The sequence below is a fragment of the Triturus cristatus genome, chromosome 1_2, assembly GCF_964204655.1.
Source record: "Triturus cristatus chromosome 1_2, aTriCri1.1, whole genome shotgun sequence".
NCBI classification, from domain to species: domain Eukaryota; kingdom Metazoa; phylum Chordata; class Amphibia; order Caudata; family Salamandridae; genus Triturus; species Triturus cristatus.
The window spans coordinates 669,143,325-669,163,192 of record NC_140580.1 but is presented as its reverse complement, the minus strand read 5'-3'; the positions used below and the strand labels follow the sequence as shown (position 1 = coordinate 669,163,192).

The 19,868-nt window shown below is 44.4% G+C and overlaps 1 protein-coding gene across 2 annotated transcripts in view; it reads right to left on the bottom strand.

Annotated features, from left to right (window-relative positions):
• Positions 1 to 697: 697 nt before the first annotated feature.
• Positions 698 to 19,868, bottom strand: part of SH2D4B (SH2 domain containing 4B) — a 1,373,617-nt gene continuing 1,354,446 nt past the window's right edge. For both annotated transcript variants that reach the window (XM_085608516.1, XM_085608523.1), the window contains 2 exons: positions 18,682 to 18,902; positions 698 to 1,456 (listed from right to left, as the gene is read on the bottom strand). In XM_085608516.1, the coding sequence (XP_085464642.1) occupies positions 1,364 to 1,456; positions 18,682 to 18,902 (314 nt within the window). In that variant the 3' untranslated portion in view covers positions 698 to 1,363. The remainder of the gene's footprint in view (positions 1,457 to 18,681; positions 18,903 to 19,868) is intronic.

The window sequence follows — 19,868 nt, the reverse complement described above, 5'->3', positions numbered from 1 at the left end:
CCTTGCATCTAAAACGGCTAAAGATGTTTTCGGCTAGAAAAAAAGTGCTACATGCAACAGAACAGGAAAAGCAGCAGCCAGCATCCACTCGCTTCCTGTGCTTTTGCAGTAGGTATTTTTGCCCCAAATTACTCTAAATTAAGAGACTAGGCATAATCGAGTAATTTCCAGCAATTTCAAGTCACAAGAGTAACACAAAATTACCGAGATTACTCTGATTTACTTCGGCATGATTAAACTTTGGCCTAGGCCTACTTTTTAGATGTTATATCAGTCACTACTTTATCATATTTAATATGGTCTTATGATAAACATATAACTGTAAGTTAACATTGACTGAACTAGATGGTTGTAGGTTAGAATGTCTCATACAAAAATACTATCTGACATAATAGATACTGTGTCCTAAATATTGTCTACAAAAATATAATCTCATTGAGTGTAGATTTTCTATCATAAACTCCAATGGGGAACATTTTTGTAGACAATATTTAGGACAAGATATTTGACCATAGTGTTCTAGTACCACACAAAATAGACAGTTTTGTAATGATCCCAGGTTTCACATAAGAGGGAAGCTTCTCAAATGAGCTTCTTCACTAACCCTTCAAATATTTTCGTCAAATATAGGCATGACAATATATAGGTACTCAACCATAACTATGTGAATAATGATACATGACACTACATTTGTCTTGAAATCTGACACAGATTTATCTATTTTGAATATTGAGACATTAGGGCAAAATTAAATGTAAAATTATGTTCGAGACAGTCCAGATTTAGAGAGCAAGGTCACGTGTCAGCCTGGAAAAAATATGGTGCAGATTTTATTCTTTCGTGACAATTTTGCAAGCAAAATAAACTAATGATGGTGACAAAAGGTGATGTTAGTGCACTGCAGTAGTGAACATTCAGTGGCACAGCAAGGCACGGTGCTCAAACTAGTTTCAAACAAATAGCAGATGATACAAAACAATATAAAAGTGAGGCATTTGGATGATCATCAAATAGCAAGATTTGTTCCCTGACCCCCCATTTTAAAAAATGTTCAGTATTTCAAGTTCCTGTTGAAGGATTTGAACTGTTGTTTGCTATTCAACCTAAACCTCCCAATATTCCTTGCTCTGTAGGTTGTTAATTTTATCTTACTTTGAAATAGCTAAAGACATTATCAAAGACTTGTAGAAAAACAGACAATGGGTAATTTATGGGTAGGACTCAGAGTAGTTCTTCTTGTCTGATGGGTTTTTGAGGTTGGGATCATTGTTGTAGTGATGAATTAACTTCAGGGGAGTCAGTTTGGTGGCAGCTGTCAGACAGTCTGTTAGAAGAGGCCCAAAATTGATTACCTAGAAGTAAATCATTCAAATAAGGGATTGTAATCAGGTGGTGACCGCTGTTGTCCACAGGGATCTAGCAGCAACTCTCCACCAGAGCTTGTGATGACTTCTTCCTGCAAAAAAGATTACATCAAATTAGAGTCACATATGATGGAGATCTATAATCACCTCTAAAACAATAGTCTGCCTTCTCACACCCATATGTTTTCACCCAAATTACTCCAAAGTGATGGTAATAGCACTTAAGTGACTTTTTGGAAACTATCAAATTTGAAATACAGAATTGTAAGTCTTAACAACTTTCTAGAAAGGAGTAATTTTCAACCAGGTCAGGGTGTTGCATTACTATATCAATAAATTAAGTAAAAAATATGTTTTTCATTTGAGAAGACATAGGGAGTAGCAGGAAGTGATTCGCTGGACCACAGTTACTGCCCCTGAGCTCATCCGACTCAATTCCCAAAGGTGTAGATATCAAACAGTAGCAGCTTCCCCTTTGGAAATGAGGTATCACCTTGTTTGAGGTCATGGTAACTAATTTGCAACAAGAATTGCTGTCATGTATGTTTGATGCATCACCATCAAAATTGCAAATAGGAGGGAATTCCCTTCCACATCCCTTGATAATTGCAGTTCAAAATGAGTTGCAATCTCCCTTTTGTAATTTGGAGAGACTTGTACAAATCATGGTTTAATTTATTGTAAAAAGAATTTTGCAGACACAAACTATGTGGATTTGTGACCGCAAAATGTTTTTACACATCTGGCTCGATGTGTACCCACATGCAGGAGTGTCCTATCAGGTGCTATCTTGCCTGCTTTTGTTCATTCGTTGATGGTCCAGGCACTTAGTTATGTCGGCTTGCGCGACCGTTGCTTCATTTTTTTGTGACATTGTGGCGGCGTAAAAAATATGCCACACTGCGCCCTGTTTACAAAGTGGTACATCTAGGCAGATGTGTCACTTTGTAAAGCCCTGCACTACATTATACCTGCGTCCGGTATAATTTATGCAGGTTGGCTGTTCCCACGTAAAAAAGACTTGTGGAAGTGGCAGAGTGAAATCTATGAGATTTCACTGCGCCACTCCTATGACTTTACTCCATCACAATCTTTATGCCTGATTCAAGCAGGCAGAATGAGTGAAGCAGGGCCTTCTACATGCAACTCGCCCCATATGTGATGACACATTGCTGGAATTGCATCAGTTTACCCACACAGTCCAGCAATGCATCATTACTGCACCACCAGATGCCTCAGGATTCCTGACGTATCTGTGCATTCCTTGGGACATAGAACGCTGTAGTGTAAATGCGGCGCATAAGGGTGGGGAAAATAGTCTTATGGGACAATGAAAAATATGATGAAGAGATCATGCGTCAATTAAGTAATAGGGAGCATTACCGTCCTCTCATGGATAACCCTACAGCCAGATTGAGAGCCCAGATATTACATCTGACTACCGATGCTATGGAGTCAGGGTATTTGTGTAAAAAAGAGTATGAGTACTTACATTTCACAGAACAGAAGATACCTAAGTGCCGAAAGTGCATAAAGATGTACACCAACCTCCTGGGAGGCCGATTATTGCCTCCTGTGGCTCGATTTTGGAGCCACTGGGTAAATATAGTGATGTATTTTTGAAGCCATTTGTTGCCCAAACAAAAGCGTTTGTGAGAGATACGATGGACCTCATCTCCAAAATTGAACGCTCGGTGTTCGATGGAGGCCAACAGCTGTTGGTCTCCTTCGACAGCGAGAGTCTATACACCAACATAACTCAGGATGAGGCATTGATGGTTATGAGAATGGTGTTGGATAATAGACCAAGACCTCATTTGTTCCCTACTGAATTTTTGCTTGAATTGGCAAATATTTGTTTGAAAAATATTTTTTTTGCTTTTAAAACAGAGTTATTTCTGCAGGTTAAAGATGTAGGGATGGGGTGCTGTTTCACTCCTGAAATAGCGAATCTGGTGATGGACCATTTTGAAATGATGTACATCTTCCATGAGGTGACTCCATTCAGGGATCATATTCTTGAGTGGATTTGTTTCATCGATGATGTATTCATGATATGGAAAGGCACACAAGAAGAACTGGAGCAATTTCATATTTGGTCGAATACCGGTACAATAGATCTCAAATTCACTAAAACCGCTAGTAACACACGTATCAATTTTTTGGATGTATGGATTATTGATAAAAATGGTAGGTTGGAGGTAGATTTGTACATCAAGCCGACTGACCGGAACACTTTGCTTGATTATACGTCTGGGCACCCGCGTAACCTCAGGGATAATTTGCCCTATGGACAGTTCCTGAGGGTACGCCGTAACTGTACTGACAAAAATGATTATCTTAAAAATGCTAAGATTCTACAAGAGAAACTGTCATAAGAGGTTACCCCAAACGATTGGTAAGAGGGGCACTTAAAAGAGCTTGGTATACCCCCCGGAAAATCTACTTACTCCTAAAAGCAAACAAGAATCTGAACAATTGGTATGTGTGCTTACGTTTAATCCGAAAGCATACAAAGTCAAACAGATTATTCTGAGGAACCTGAGGTTATTGGAACATTTGAACATTCCTAAGCCCTTATTTGCCTTTCGACGAGGTAGAAACTTGAGGAATCATCTGGTTAAAGCAATTCGCCAGAAATCCACTCCAACAGACGTGAGAGGTTTGTTGGGGCTGCCAAGAGTTATAGGGCATTATAAGTGCAATAATTGTGCTGCCTGCACCTATACTAAAGATTCGAAACTGGTGGTGATCCATAAGAAACAGCACAAACAATTGTGTTTTTCAAATTGTAACACTAAAAATGTAGTGTATTGGAGGAGCCAAGATGGCGACCGGAGCAGACGCTTGAGCGCCCGGCTCCGTCGGTCCGTGGCCTCGGACTACTATCCTGATGCCCATCCTCGCCGATTCTCGAGGTGCACCGTGTGCGAAGACGCGCTGACCGCGCTGCTGCTTTCCCGGAGTCTCAACCCGCCCGGATGCCCGAGTTCTGGGTGCTTTTGTCCGCGGCACTGAAACCCTGCGCCCTTACGGCCTTTGCCGGCCTCCTGGAAGCTCCGCAGTTATCGGATCAGCTAGCGCTAACCTGAGCCCCGCGGTCCCGATCTCGCCTCGCACCATGGATCGTTGCCGGATGAGCCCGGGGAGAGACGGCCGGACACCTTCTGCACCCTGTGCCTGACGGGCTGGAGCGGTGGGGTGGGCCCCGGTGCGGTGAGTCTCCTGCCCTGCTCTGAGGACCGAGCTGTGGGGGGCTGCTGCCCCCTTTGCCTATTGCCTAGCCAGCGGCGAGGGGGACCGGCGAGAAGATAAGCGACTGTCGGCCTTTCCTGTTGCGGCGTAGACCTGAGTGGAATTGACCACTTGCCACGACCCCCCCCCCCTGGCCATTGCACCGTATAGCGGCAAAACATGGCGTTGAGTGCCTGCTCGCGGCTGGGGGGTGATACTCCGGTCTCGCCCGCTGCCCACTTCGCCCTCCCTCTTCCGGACACCAGCTCCACAGTGCCGTCCCGGATTGCTGCCGATGTTGGGGCCCAGCTTCCGCTGACATGCGGCTCCGTTCTGGCTGTCCTGCGGGACTTTCAACTACAGATGTGCGCTGGCCTGCAGGCGCTGAGTGAGAGGTTTGACCCCATACTGTCGGCTGCGGGCCGTGAGCGCACTGTTTGTCATTCACAGGGCGTGGGTCCTCCGGTGCTCTTGTCCTCTTGCGGGGACGCAGCGGCGGTGTATGATTGTGCTACACTGGTGCCTTCATCTAGCGCTCCCGGCGCCCAGGGTCCACCGCTCTCCACCTCAACTGCGGATACTTTGTCCCCCTGGTCATGGCTGCCTGCTTCATTGTTCCCTGCCTCATCGCGTCCGCGAGGCTATCCTGCTGAGCGATACTTAACGGCTTCGAGGGACCGTCCGCGGTGGCCCACTGCTGCCTTTTTGTGGAACTCCTGTACCTTACTTGCCAGGTTTGGATTTTATGTGGTGCAACAAGGGACCTCAATCGATGGTCGGCGGCCATTTCGTGATCCTACTTCCCCATCCTCTCACAAGCGGCCATCTTGTCTTTGTCTGCTCGGGACACGGGGCCTTCACGCAGGAGCTGGTTTAATCCCAAGCCCGCGATCGGGCCAGGGCTAGTCTGACTTCTATCGCTATGGTTTATGGACGGGCTGGCCTGGGACTGGGACTGTATGTATGTTTTGCGCGCACTTGTCGCGACTTGTATCCCTTGCTTAAACTGTGGTGCCATGGTATCTTTGCATGCCGTTTTTGGCGTAGAGGGCTCTTAGTGTGTGGGGGCCATAACTGGCTGATGGTTCGGGGCGCTCTGGTGTCTAGTGGGCTCCTCCCCACCTTCTTTTCTGTTTTCTTCCCTTCTTTACTCTGTTCCTACTTTCTCTCTTCTCTATATTTCGGGTTCCTTGGGCGACAGGCACTATGCTGGGGGGGGGGTAGGCCGTAGCCTCCGCATTGGTGTAGGGTGGGGGGGTAATACTCTGTTCTCAATTAGTTCTATGGGCCTTTCTTCTTTTATGTCTCTGTGCTCTACTTTCTCGATTCGGGGTCCGGGTGTGGGGTGGATCGAGTGGGGGCGGCTCTGGAGGGGCGCGTACTTGCTCATGTGACTATCCTGATATATCTCTGCACCGCCTCACTGATTGAGATTTTACTCCCATTGTCGTTCTTACTGATGTTGCTGCTCGCCCGTGTGGTGAAGCTATCTTGCGGACTCGAATCTACTTTGCTCTTATCCTTCATTGACTTTTTTCTTTGATTAAATTATCAAAAAACTTAAAATTAACCTTCACTTCTCCTTCCCCGGGTTTCAAAGATATCTCCAGTATGTGACTCATAACCTGTTGTTAATCCTGACCGTTGATGCACGGGGGCTGTAATGTGGGTATCAGTGCTTTACTGTATCGTGGCCGGCCTGACGGTTGTAGGCCCGTATTTGTTCTTTTAAGATGCACGAATAAAGGTTTTTAAAAAAAAAAAAAAAAAAAAAAAAAAAATGTAGTGTATTGTGTGACTTGTCCGTGTGGAAAAACTTATATCGGACAAACGACACAAGCTGCAAAAATGCGGATCCTACAGCATAAATCTAATATTCGATGTAAGACCGTAGGGGCTCCTATGGTTCAGCACTACATTAAAAAGGGACATGGAGAGAATGATTTGGAATGGTCTATTCTGGCGGTGGTGAAGGCACCTACTAAAACAACTCTGCAGAGTAAACTAAGTAATCTTGAGGCGCGTTTGATAGAAAGGTATCAGACGTCAAGGGGGTTTGAGTGACCGAGATGAGGTTTGGGCTTTGATTGAGAATTAAATCTGGTACACCCATTATACATGGGATAATGGAAATGCAAGGCTCCTGATTCTCTCATTGAGGTGGGATTAAGTATTTGCCACTACCTTTATTCGATGTACAGTACTTTTCTTGTAATAAATGTATATATTGTATGTTAAAGATGTCACCACTATAGGGTTCTTTTCATTGTTATTCTCATTGTTGTATAAATATGTAGATATTGTAGATAATTGGTTGTTTAGGAGTGAGATGTGGTTCTCACCCCTCAGTCTGAGGTTCTTTGTGTGTTTTGGTGACTGCCCTAGTAGTAAGATTCACTCAGCTTTTTCTGTTTATTTATTTCTTTTTCGCGTTTATTATTTATTTAAATTCCCTCTAGTGGGTAGGTGTAGTTATCATTTGTTTCGATTATGTGTTGGGTAATTTTACTTTATTGTTATTTCTATTTTTAGAACAGTGAGCCTGATATTTTTTTTATATTTATTTAGTACTTGTGCCTTCAGATGTTCCTTTATAGAAGGTGCCGTCCTTTAGTCCTCTTTCTATGCTACTGCTGCTGGAGGGCGGGACTGATCCATGCCGGGATTTGTACTTCCGTGTGTGAGCGACTGAGGAGTTGGTGTGTAGCGAGGAATCTTGAGCGGACCGACCCGATGTTTATTTAGTAAGTGGATTGCCTCTTGTAATTTGCTGAGTCCCTTTATGGGATTATTGTGGTGAAGGATCTCTGTGCGCATTGGACATTAGTATTTTTATTAAATATTTGTTTGTCACTGTAGGAGTTATTATGGAACCCGGTGTTCGGATCTTTTGAAAGTTGAATGTTGAAGTTGGCGGGCGCTCATAGTGCTGAGGAGGTAAGCCCGCTGTTCCTTCTTTGTTATGATCAATTGAGGCTTTTGGGTCATGATTACTGATTTTTCTCATTGCCCTGACTCGTATTTATTTGCTGCAGGCAGTGCATCAGGTTTGCTGTATTTTGTGCAGCGTGAGAGAACTTAGCGCCAGACCTATTGTGGGAGCATGTAAGTTGTATTTAGAAGTAAACACCCGCTTGGTGACATGGGATAAGGGACTTTGTTTTATATCTAAGGCTGATTAACTTGTTTTTTATAAGTTTTTTATTAATTTATTAATTGATAATTGCATCTAGGTACTGTGGGCACTTGTCATTAACAGGTGTATAGTCATTTGAGGTACTCTTTTGCCTCACAGATTGTCACTGTGTGGTGTTTTATGGTAATAGGAGTGTTTGTTTGTTGTTAATTGGTTCACTTAGGTGGGTTTATTAGGTACTTTTGTGTGGCACGCAGTGGGCAGTCACCATTCATATTGGTTGTTCCTCATCCTGAATCTTTGGATGAGAGTAATATTGTTGTTTTTGATTTTAATGTAGTTTTGTATAACCCCTGTCCTGAAGAGGCCATAAGGAATAAGGGCTGAAACGTGGTCATGTCGACAGATATTTGATGGAGGAGTCACTAGAATTATAAGTGATTCTTATATTGACGCTAGGTTACAATGGAACTGGGCCACTTAGCCTTTTTAGTGTTGCCTTTTTGACTACCTCTAAGTGGTTCGCCTGAAATTACAGGGGGGACACCATTGTGAATAATTCTTTTAGGGTTATTGTCATTTGTGTTATGTTTGTTTTTATTGATGTGTATAAGATTTTGTGATATATGTCTTTTGTTTCTCTTTGAATAAGCGCCATTTTCTATGTGTATTTGAAATTGATTTTGATGCATTCACTATGAATATTAGATATTTGAAGGGGTAATTAAATGTGCTCTCTTCGTTGATTCTTTTTGTATTTCTTCCTTGATACCTTCTTTTTCTTGTATATTATTGCTTCCTTATACCCAGGTATCACAGGGTTAATTGGGTATACCCCTGTTGTTTATGCGAGTAGTGTAAATGCGGCGCATCCATTGTGTTGCAAGGATGGCGCACAAAAAGTGTTGAATCTCTGTTTTTCCCCAGCGATGCCACACTTTTCATAAATGAGGACCCTAGTGCTTAGGGAATGCAGCTTTACCACATTTTTCTGCCTAACAACCTTGTCTGTTCACTCCCTTTGGTTAGTGTATGAGGTTACTAATAGGCTGACCAGACCCCTGATCTGTGTATGGCTAGAGTTAGGCATTCTCTGCAGATGCAGCATTTCTACCCTTTCACTTCCTTTAGAATCCAAGCTTTTGTTTGCAGATGATGTCCCATTTCTCTTTGTGGGGTTATTGCTTTGGAGTTTAACCGTTCTACCCACTTTCTATGGGTGGTTTTAAGTGTTGGGTGCTTTTTGTTGTGGTGAGGCTTGTCCTAGTGACTGAGTGATTGTGCCTCCTTGTATCACAGTTCAAGGACTGGCTTTATGTAGGGGCTTCCACTCACTCCCTGTATGGCTTGGTGCTTGTAGGTTGCTCCCTCATTTTCCCCTCCGGATTCTACATGGGATTGGCCCCTCCTTGCTGGTGGGCTATTTCTGTCTTTTTCCTTGGGCTTCTGGAACCACCACTACCAGTATTTGGGCTTAGAGCTTTGGCAGTTAGCTGGGCTACTCCCCATCACGTTTTGCAGTTTTCTATTCAAGGTGACTACATTTTTACTCCAGGCTGGCACTTTACACTCTTTTGCTCGTGTTTCTTGTGCCTTCATGGTTCCCTATGGGTATGCACTTTTTGCTTTCTATTGGATTTGGGGACATTTGTTTCCTGGCCATGTGCTCATCTGTGCTACTTAACACCACATTGCCCAGAATTTGCATTGCTATCTTTGTGCTGTGGGAGTTGGGCCATTGGATTTTCCCTTGGTTTCTCTGATTTTCTTTAGTGGACTTTTCCTTTATCCTGCTTGTTCGGAATGTGGCCTGGTCTTACCCTGTCCCATATGTTTCTTCTTGGAAATTAACCTTATCTGTGGTGGAATGTTTTTACTGGTTGATTTCTGTGTGTGCCCTGCAGTCATGTTTGGGGGGTTGATGACTTTTTCAATACCCCTATAAGCCTTGGTGAGTGTGTCTAGATCTCAACTGTAGTTTGTGTGGCTGGTCTTATTCTTTGCAGTCTGAGTGCTACTGGCTGTGTGTCCTCGTTCTTTAGATTGAGACCTTGTGTCTGTGTTTGTGTGGTATCCTTTGGCCTTTTGTGCCTTATGTCCTTGCCGCATTCAGGTTTTGAGGTCTGGGTGTTTGGCTTTTGTGGCGCAGTGACTGGTTCTTGCTTCTTGCGATGCCTCCTTTGTCTCCCTTTGCTGTTTACTAGTAGGTGTTGGAGGTGCTGTGGGCTGCATTTACGTGGCCTTTTACTTCTTGGTCCTGTAATCTTCTCTCCTCTCTTATTGTTGGGGTAATTTGAAATGGATGTGTAGCTCTCACTTTTGTTTGCATGATCTCAAGAGCTTGTGTACTTTGTGGGCCATATACCCTGATGTGGCACTATATGGGGGTAGTGGTGTTGATACCTTTCTTGATGGTTCTGTCATTCAAAAACTGTGGTGCTTGTGCAGTCTTTAAGGGGTATTCTACTCTGCTGCTCCAGTCTGCTCAACCTATGATTGGTTTTAGTGGGCTTGTTGGCTTTGCTTTGGGTGATTTTTTGCCTTGAGCTCCATGTTGGTGTTGGAGCTGGGCCTACTATGGCCATTTGTTTGCCTACTGTTGTGTGTCTACTTTTGTGGGCTTTGGGCTACCTCTCTCTATAGTTATTTGAAGTGAGGTTTGACCACATGCTTTGCTCTATACTCCTGATGAGGTTCAGGACAGGAACTGGAGCTATTTGTTTCCTTGCTTCAGGGTCTCTGGTTTTTCTCAGCCCATTGATTTGTTTTCTGAATGCCATTAGTCTGCCTGGCCTTGTCTGGGATGTCTAGGCATGCCCTGCTAGCATAGCATGCAGATGCACCTCTCTGTGGGCCTGGCTCCTTCAGTGCCTTCAGTTCCGCTTGGCCTTTTTTGCCTTTGTGTGGGATATACTTCCTCTGGGGAATTTTGTATTTTACCCTGGCATACCTTTTTCGCTGGGCTGAATCTTCTACTAATAGTTCTTGGCAACTGTAATGTTTTCTAATTGGTGGCTGTTAGCCATGATCCTAAATTCCCTTTTAGTTTGCTTTTGTACCTAGCTTGGCCTGTTATGCTCTCGCACCATGTTTTGAGTGTGATCTGGTTCCTGTTTGTGCCCAACCCAGCACTACCAAGGGTGCTTGGTGCTGGGTTTCTTTTGGAAGTAATTGTGTCCTCTCACCTATCTGGATGACTCGTGGCTGCCTTTGGCTTCAAAGATATCCCTTGGCCTCTTATTGGTCCCTATTACGAGTGTCTGCTTTCTTGGGTACTTGAGCTTCAGGATACATTAGTTCTGCCTTCTGGATTTTATGCTTCTAGTGGAGAGGTGTGGCTCACTGGTAAGAGGCGGCAGATCTGTAAGCAGAGAATCGGCCAGGGACCAGGGTTCAATTCCCGACGCGGCAGGGTCGTGGACCAGGGTCAAAATGGACTTGATAATTCTCGCCTCTGTACCTACTCTAACCAGGAACACACTCGGCAACTCTGGGCATTAGCTTGCCTCATCTCCACAACGGCCCCCCACATTCGCCGGGGATGCCTGGTTTCACCTTGGAGATACCCTGGAGGGACCATCTCACAGGGATAGCCAGGACGGGTTCCCCAGCGGTCTACAGCGCCAGGATGCCTCAGGGCAGCAGTGCGCTTTACAAGACACATACATTTACATTTACATTTATTGGCTAGTTTGTTACTGGTACTTGGAGTTTTATTGGACTTCTTGGTTTGGTCCTTCGTCCAATCTGTCTGGACCTTGTCCTGTTTCTTTGGCTAGCATACTGGTCGATCGATGCAGGTTGTGCCTAGTGTGGTAGATCCTTATTTTTTATTTTAAAAACATTTTTATTGGCATTTTGGTGTATAAAACGGACAGTTTTTACCATATACTATGCAGCTTAGTAGGTATTTGTATAGATGCCAAATAAGTGAGCAAATTACATTATTCAAAAATAACCAAGATGTACTTTAGGAATTATGATAGCAATCATAAGTAGCTATCACAGCGTTAAAAGAGGATAATTCAGTATGGTGGGTGGAACATTACAACTTTCATTGGGAAACTGCTGGACCACTTATAGTCAACAAGCATTTACAATGCAACGGTCTCGGCATTGTTAAAGTTAGAGGTATTGGCATTGCTCATGACATTATTTTTGTTTATGTTTTTGTTTTTAAAACATGTAGAGAAACGGCATTGTTGTTTACAATGTCAATAGCTTAGTGTGTGTGTGTAGGTGGCTCTGTGTGTGGGTGCAAATGCAATAGGTCTCGCATTTGATAGTGATTAAGCTATTGACATTGTAAATAACAATGCCGTTTCTTTAAATGTTTTAAAAACAAAAACATAAACAAAAATGTCATGAGCAATGCCAATAGCTCTAACTTTACCAATGCCGAGACCATTGCATTGTAAATGCTTGTTACATTTGAGACGGAGCTCTGCATTTCGTGTTACCATAGAACTCTGTACATTATATTGCCTGTTGATTGGCATGAGCGGTTTATAAATGAATTATCTAAGCATTTTTATCCTATTTATTTTTTATTGCAAGTAGATATTTTATTATTCTTTTCAAATCTGTTTATTGAAAAATTAAAGTAGTATACCACAGCATGGAGACCTAAAACAGTCGTTGCATTAAGTAAATGTTGCGTTACAAGCTAAATCGACATAATAGCATAACGGTAGGCCTCGTATATCTGGTATCATAACTAATAAAAGCGTAGTAGTGTCCTGTTAGAGGCCGCCAGCTGTGGCTATTATCTAAGCATTTTAGACTGGCGCAGCTAATGCAGGTGGAACACAGTTCTTGATGATCCTTTTCTCAGCCATGTTTGCATTTGAAATGTTTGGCCTGCAGTGCTTTTTGATTGTGATGAGCCTCATTCTGTGTGAGGTTAGTTCCTCGAGTTCCTGTTTCTCAGTCGATTTTTGTTTTCAAGCATAATCTGACTTTAAAAGACCCCTTTACATGTGCTTTAATTCGTGTCGTGCATTGCTGCTAGGTGATAGATAGCTTGTTAAGACTTAGTAATAACCACGATTGTGTTAAAACTTCTGTGAGTTCAGCACTGCTGTAGTTGGTATAGTATCCTTTAGTAGTGAGCACAAACTGTAAGACAAGAGCCTGTGTCCCAGAGCTGCTACCCTTGGCACCTGTTATCCAGATACAAAGCTGTATTTAGCAAGGCTTAAGGCAGTAACATTTTGTGTACTGGTGGATGTTTACCTCTCAGAGCATGCACCAGCAGTATCTGTGCATGTCTGGGCGTTAATGGCTGAAAACCGCATTCGAACCGTTCAGTGTCCTCCTCTTATTGCACAAGGATAGCAACGGGTTCATTCGTAAAGGTAAACCGCTTCACATCGGCACTGCCCGCGTGGAGGGGGGCCCCTCCCCCAACATGCCCGCCCCTCCTTCAAACAAGAACCGTCCACAATCCCATAAAAGGCAGACACCGGAGTTCTTGTTGGTTGCAGTTAGTTTATATTTCGTGAGTTGATTGATCCATCTGGGTGGTCGCTCTGTACGAATGTGAGGCGTTCACCAGTTGCCCGACTTGTTTAGTGTGGCACAATTCGAAGGAATAGAGAGGTGCATTTATCGAGTCATCCTTTTGTTACAGTTCACTCTCATACATGCCAACATTTAAGAAGAAAGCAGGGGATTTAAAAACAAGCATTTACAATGCAATGGTCTCGGCAATATTATAGGTAGAGCTATTGGTATTGCTCATTATTTTTTTATCATTTTTGTATCCCTAAATAAATGGCATTGTTATTAGCTTTTTTTTGCATATGTGATACCTATTGCATTAGCAGAGAGAGAGTGAGGTAGTGAGATAGAGAGAGGTATTGAAATAGAGAGTGAGGTAGTGAGAGAGAGTGAGGTAGATAGAGAGTGAGGGACAGGCAAAGCGGTCCATGCAGGAACGAAGAAGCATCTGTGGAGCCAGGACAGGGAAAAAGTGGTATCTGTGAAGACAGGGTAGGGAAAGGGGCATTTGTGGAGCTAGGGTAGGGAAAGGGGCAGTTGTGGAGCTAAGGGGCATCTGTGGAGTCAGGGTATGGAAAGGGGCATCAGTGGAAGCAGGAACAGGGGCTCTGGGGGGCTAGGGTTGGGAAAGGGGCATCTGAAGAGCCAGGGTTGGGAAAGGGGGATTTGTGGAGCTAAGGGGCATCTGTGGAGGCAGGGTATGGAAAGGGGCATCTGTTAACCAGGAAAGGGCCCTCTGTGGAGTCAGGGTAGGGAAAGGGGCATCTGTGGAGCCAGGATAGGGTATTTGTGGAGCCAGGGTAGGGAAAGGGGCCTCTGTGCAGTCAGTTCTCTGTTGGACCGGTCAGAGGGATGCATTCTGGGAAATGTAGTCTTGGGTTGCTTCCACTAAAACAAGTGGCGCAGCAGGCACATTATTAAGGATGCTTGATACCAGAAAAGCACTGTCTGAAAACAAGGTCTACAGTGCCAAAATGCAGCGAGCATTGTGCACCACCCTTAACCTTTTTTTATTTTCGAAATGACAACAGCAGTTGTTGCAAATTATATCTAAAGGTTTTCCACAGAGCTGCTAGGGTGACTAGTTATTTATGTGCAAGGAACGCTTGTGTGGTGCTGGTTAAACACTTTAGATTTTCGCGGATGGTAAATAAATTTTAAAAATAAAGAAAAAAATACAACCGGTTGCAGTCTCCCCTCATTTTATAAGTCAGGAGTGCCCAGTGTTGGTTCAGGCTGAAGACATATTTAAACGAGATGCAGTGGTAAATAATACAAACTAAACACGACTCATTTATTTAATTTTGTATCTACCTGAACATGGGCCATAGATTTAGCTCTCTTGGACATGCGTTGGACCTGTAATGGGTGTTCTGTGGCTGAACGCCCCTGCTGCCTCCGGATCTGTGGAGGACGGGATGTATCGGGTTACCTGCTGGACTAGCCTGTGCGTGCGTTGCCACCCAGCCTGACTGCATCAACGAAGCCAAGATTTGGATGTTGGCGGCCGGGCTAAAGACTGCAGCTAGCAATAGCGATGCTATGAGAAGCAGGGGAGTGGGGGGTCCAGCAGCCCCGGCGATCCCAAGCCAAATGCAGGGAAACGTCGATGGCACCAGCCCTGCAATGTATTTCAGAAGTGCTTTGTGACTGTTTATTTCTATCGGGTTTCATGCATTCCTGACAGTGCCGCCTAGACGGTAGGCATAGCGTGCACCAGACCCCAGGAGGTTGTATCAGATTTTCTCACTCGGATTAATAGCATCTTGCTTTTCCCGTTTCAAAATATTACTAATTTCGCTCAATTGTTCTCGTTTGAAAACAACCATATAGTCACCACGAAAAAATACCTTGCGCAATATAAAAATATATATAGCATATATATATATATATATATATATATATATATATATATATATATATATAAAAGACCCGTTTATCAAGCATAAAATCACCCCCACGCTACTACCACCCTTCCTAATAAACAACAAACTCGCCCATGATGCCGCGCCTGCTGCTTTTAAAGCCAAACCCCCTCCCCACAATCCTTCCGTGCAGGTCATGACGTTGATGTGTGCACAGCCAATAGTAGAGAAGAAGTAAAATTAAAACTGACCGCCTTTCACAAAGCTAACTGGCATTCATTATGCAAATTAGGCACACAAAAAATTCTTCGCCGGCGTTTTTACGCTTTTCTGTCTTTTGTTTTTGCTGTGCAAGTTTTACTTGGCAGTAGATAGTCTGTTTGAATGTGTTGTTGCTCGTGCCTTTGGTTAACAGGGCACCTAGAAGTCGGTAATATAGCCTCGCCGTTTCTGGGCAGTCTTAATTCGCCTTTTCGTAGTATTCCCTTCTAAAAGGACGCTGGGGGGCCAGGAAAACAAAACTTAAAGAGTGCCGTACTTTGCTCTTTCCTTACCAGTTGCAGCCACTTAGAACCTGCTATCTAGCTTTGCTCTTGCGAAGCAGAGCTCGTAAACGTGTGTTTTGCTAAGGGTTCAGTCTGTCTACGTGAATGGTAAAGTGTCTCGCGCTCGTTGCGTGGGGTCGGGTAGGGTAGAAGGGAAGCTGGAAATGGCAACATTTTGCTGGACTGCCAGTTTCCCCCGATTGCTCAGAGCGCTGCCTTTAGTAATCGGGAAGACGATTTACCAACATATTCTAGATAGAGGGTTGGGGTAATCTTTGCCACGGAACCTACAGGCACTGTAGACGAGCAGTTCAAGTGTTACCAGGGTTAGTTAATCCGATTCATTTTTTTGTGTTACCTATGTGCAGCGCTTAGAAGCGCTGTGTTAAAAGAATATTTTCATTTAAATGGCTTACCTTACTCGTGCACAACAGCAAGAAGATCCTCACGGCCAGACGAGACGATACCAGAAAAATGGCGGATGGAAGCTCCAAAACTTTTTCGGATTCGGGGGCGTGTTCCTGCTGTTCTAAAGAGGGCGTGGCTAAAAAGTGGAAAGAACAGCAAAAAACACGCCCCCGAATCTGAAAAAGACGGAGCCTATTTGGAGGGACGGCTCTCTCCTCCAATGGCTGGCCTCCGTTTAGGAAGCCAGCCAATGGAGGAGAGGCAAAAAGAGAGGCGGGCTAAGAAGCCACTCTAGGAAACATTAAATCTCGACTTCCGGTTCTGCCTTCGGCAGACCGGTAGTCCTCGACCTAAAAAGAAAGAATGGGACGAGCATGGTGAATGAAATGGTGGCCACCTGGGAGGAGTGGGGCAATGCAAAATAAGGATGTTCCTAACAGGAGCAAATGGTAATGCCATTTTTAGGAGGAAGAAGAGGGCACCAGTGCCCTGTGGCAGTGATGTAATAATAATCTCTGCAGCCGCTGTGGTGTGGGGGGCCCAAGCTCCAGAGGGCCCCCTAGAGCACTCAGCACAGGCGGTAGCTGAGAGCTTCTGACTGGGTCCAGATCATGGGGGGGTCCTCTATGTACTTAGAAGCTGGCCCCCTTTAAGTTTTGTTACACAACTGCCCTGTGGATGTTGTTTGTAAGTAGTCACACAATAAATATATGTGTATCAGACACGTCTATGGGGGGCAACGTGTCAACTTTAGAAGCTAATTCAAGTTGCAGCCAAATGTTGTCCCAGGCCTCTGTTATTGGTCGCTTGCAGAGCCCTCTTGACTCCATTGAGCAGATTCTTATGATGTGTGGAATGGAATGAGAAAATTATAAGGAAGCACCTAATGGCAATCTCATTACTCCAATTCTACTTCCTGGTCCCATGTATTGTGACCATCCCACACTCACGCTTGTGTGCCAAGCTTCAATTGTGATCTGTTTAGTCGTCGACTCAGGATATTTCTGGACAGAGGTGGTCCTTTAGAGGCACAGCTGGACAGAGAGGAGTTTAATTCTTTTTATCCAGGGAGGCAGCAGTGTTTGTGTCTCCAGGATTACTGAAGACTCATCTTATGGTTTAAAGACAGGACTGAGGAAGCAGTAAATGGAGTAATGGGAGCACTGGTAAATAATCGAAGCACTTGCTCACTTAAACCCTTGTGTGCACAAAATTGGGCAAGGCAGAGTGCGTGTTTTCTGCTTTATACCTAAACTAGACACCATAAGCACAGCACTACAGATCCAAACCAGTGGCTGTTACACACTACACAATTGCAGTGTCATATATGTACATTATTGCCTATGCCTCGAATGGTCAAACAGTTCAACCGCTGCTGGTGTGATGGACGTGTCTAGATCTTCACTGCACAATAACGTGGGTCTGTATTGTATATGGTATACTTATAACTCTTTTGTGCACATCCCTAAACGCAGGGCTTTAAGTGGGATAAAAAAACTGGGGGGGGGGTCTCTCAAAGGGGCGTGGACAATGTAATTAAAGGCATGGCTAAAACACGTAAGCTAAAAATCTGTGCTTAGCATAGTGTGCAGCCCAACTTGTATTTTTCTGTTTCTGGCATTGCATCCAGACATATGATACAACTAGTAACATCATACGTACAGCAAGTCAGGACTATTGGCTTTGTCAATGGTTGTTAGTTACATGAGATAAATAAGCAGCAACTATGGATTGTATATAATATTGAAAAAGCTTCCACTTAAAGCCTTGGTGACACCACAATAATGTTGCTGCTCCTGAGTTTCAGAAAGAGAAGGGAAATCCAGAGAGAAAATGACTCTCTTAAGGATTTCCCTTCCCCTACAACGCTCACCTGGCATGACCTCATGCTATAACTTCTCCACTAGTGAGAAGGGAGCACTGTGAGCACGCGCACATCGATGTGCCTAACAGACTAACTCAGGGCACAAAGCAGAGCCGGACAAAGACCTGTTTCGAGGCCTCCTTTAAAAAACTGCCGGTGCTCAGCACCAGTGAGGCCCGGCCCACTTAAAGCCCTGCCTAAACGTCTTTTCTCTTTATCACACTCTTGTAGGCTTTTATCCATCGCTCACTTCGTTCTTTCTCATAGAATTCCTGTCTTTCTCTTCCTTCTTCTTTCTCCTTTTTCTTACTCTCAGTTTTTGTCTGTATCAAAGACTTGAGCTGTTTTGAATTAGCATACCTTCTACAAGTCGAACATTTTTAATTCGTTGGAACGGTTTTTACACGAAAAGGCTTTATAAATACAATGAAATGAGATTAAATATACTTCTTGGAAACTGTTTGTCGTTCTTCCTCTCTAGTCATTGAGTTTATTTTCTGTACACCATGATACGTAGCTCAGTATCAGAGTCCCAACCGACCCTCCAAGCAGTTGCGCAGTCAGACAGCCCCTTACCCCCGCCCCTTCGTTTCACCCGCGCGCCAACAACTTTCTAGTCGCTGCCATTCCTCAGCACTATTTTCTTTCGCGAGGTTATAAGCCTTTGCTTTAATTCAGCGGGCCATTTGAGAGCGCATAAACCTGTTTCAACCTCTCTTAGGCCCTTCCCTCGGCAGTCAGTGATGAGCCAGTCAGTCAGTACCTTGTGAAAGTCGACGAGGTCCGTGAGGGTGGCGTGCCTGTTGGGGTCCACCCCGAGGAAGCTGTAGAAATCCCCAGAAGCGTCCACCAGGAAGTGTTTGAAGCCGCTGGCCTGCCGGTACGAGAGCGCGTAACCCCAGATCTTCTCGCTCACCCTGACCAGGAAGGCGCCCTCGGATTTGTTCATCAGCAGCTCTTCTGCCTCCTGGCGACTTATGATGCCTGTCAAGAGAGCAATTAAATCAGTCTGGATTTCCAAAAAGTTACAAATCTCCAAGCACCCTGGAGCTGTTCGACAGACCTTTCAGCACCGGAAGGTTAAAGTGTCTCGTAACGTGGGCTGGTTTGTTGGGAATTTATTAATAATTTCATCAGCTATCACTGTACATTGGCCTGTCACAGGAGAGAAACGCAGAAGCACATCTCTAGTGAAGAACTGGCTTGTTTAAGCAGAAACACTTAATAGCTGCATGTTTTATTGGGCCTTTGAAGCACATTTTGATTGTGTTACAAGGCTTTATATCAGAGGTTTTAGTGATTACAGGAACTGGAAAAGTTTGCTCATCCCTTATTTATCGTAAAAGCGGTGGCTCATAAAAAATGCCAGATTAACAGCTCGAGGAGGGAGTGCTGCACTGCCGGATATCCACAGGACCAATGTATTTAGGAACGAGGGAACAGGAGCGTTGGGCTCGGCTGGGTGACTTCGCTTTAGCTGCAGGACTTCTAAGACTATGAAGATGCATGGGGAACCAAGCAAAAATCAAACAAGCTTTGACAATGCCTATAGGTCTGGTTTATAAATGAAAGAGTCTCTTCAGTCATTGAGGAGTTAAGGCATTCTATAATTAATCGTACATGCATCTGTTAATCCAACCACGGACTCAGGTGTCCCTTGTTGGCATTGTGAGCGAGTACCACTAGCTGTTCGAAGGAGCATTGTGTCTTTGTTGCCTTGGGGTAGAATTCTCTCAAAAGTCTTTCTGTAAGATTCCTTATGCTCACCAGAGAGCGAGCCCAGCCAGTCATGCATGAGTCTCTACTCTGCAGGCGTTGGGCCGCCAGTGCTGAAGACATGCAGTGTGATGATTACTGTGGCACTCAGGCTGTGCCCTATTGGACTCAGGCTGAGTGGATGAACGATCAGACACCGCGTGCCTTCCCAGTGGATGTGTTGGGCATTGAAAG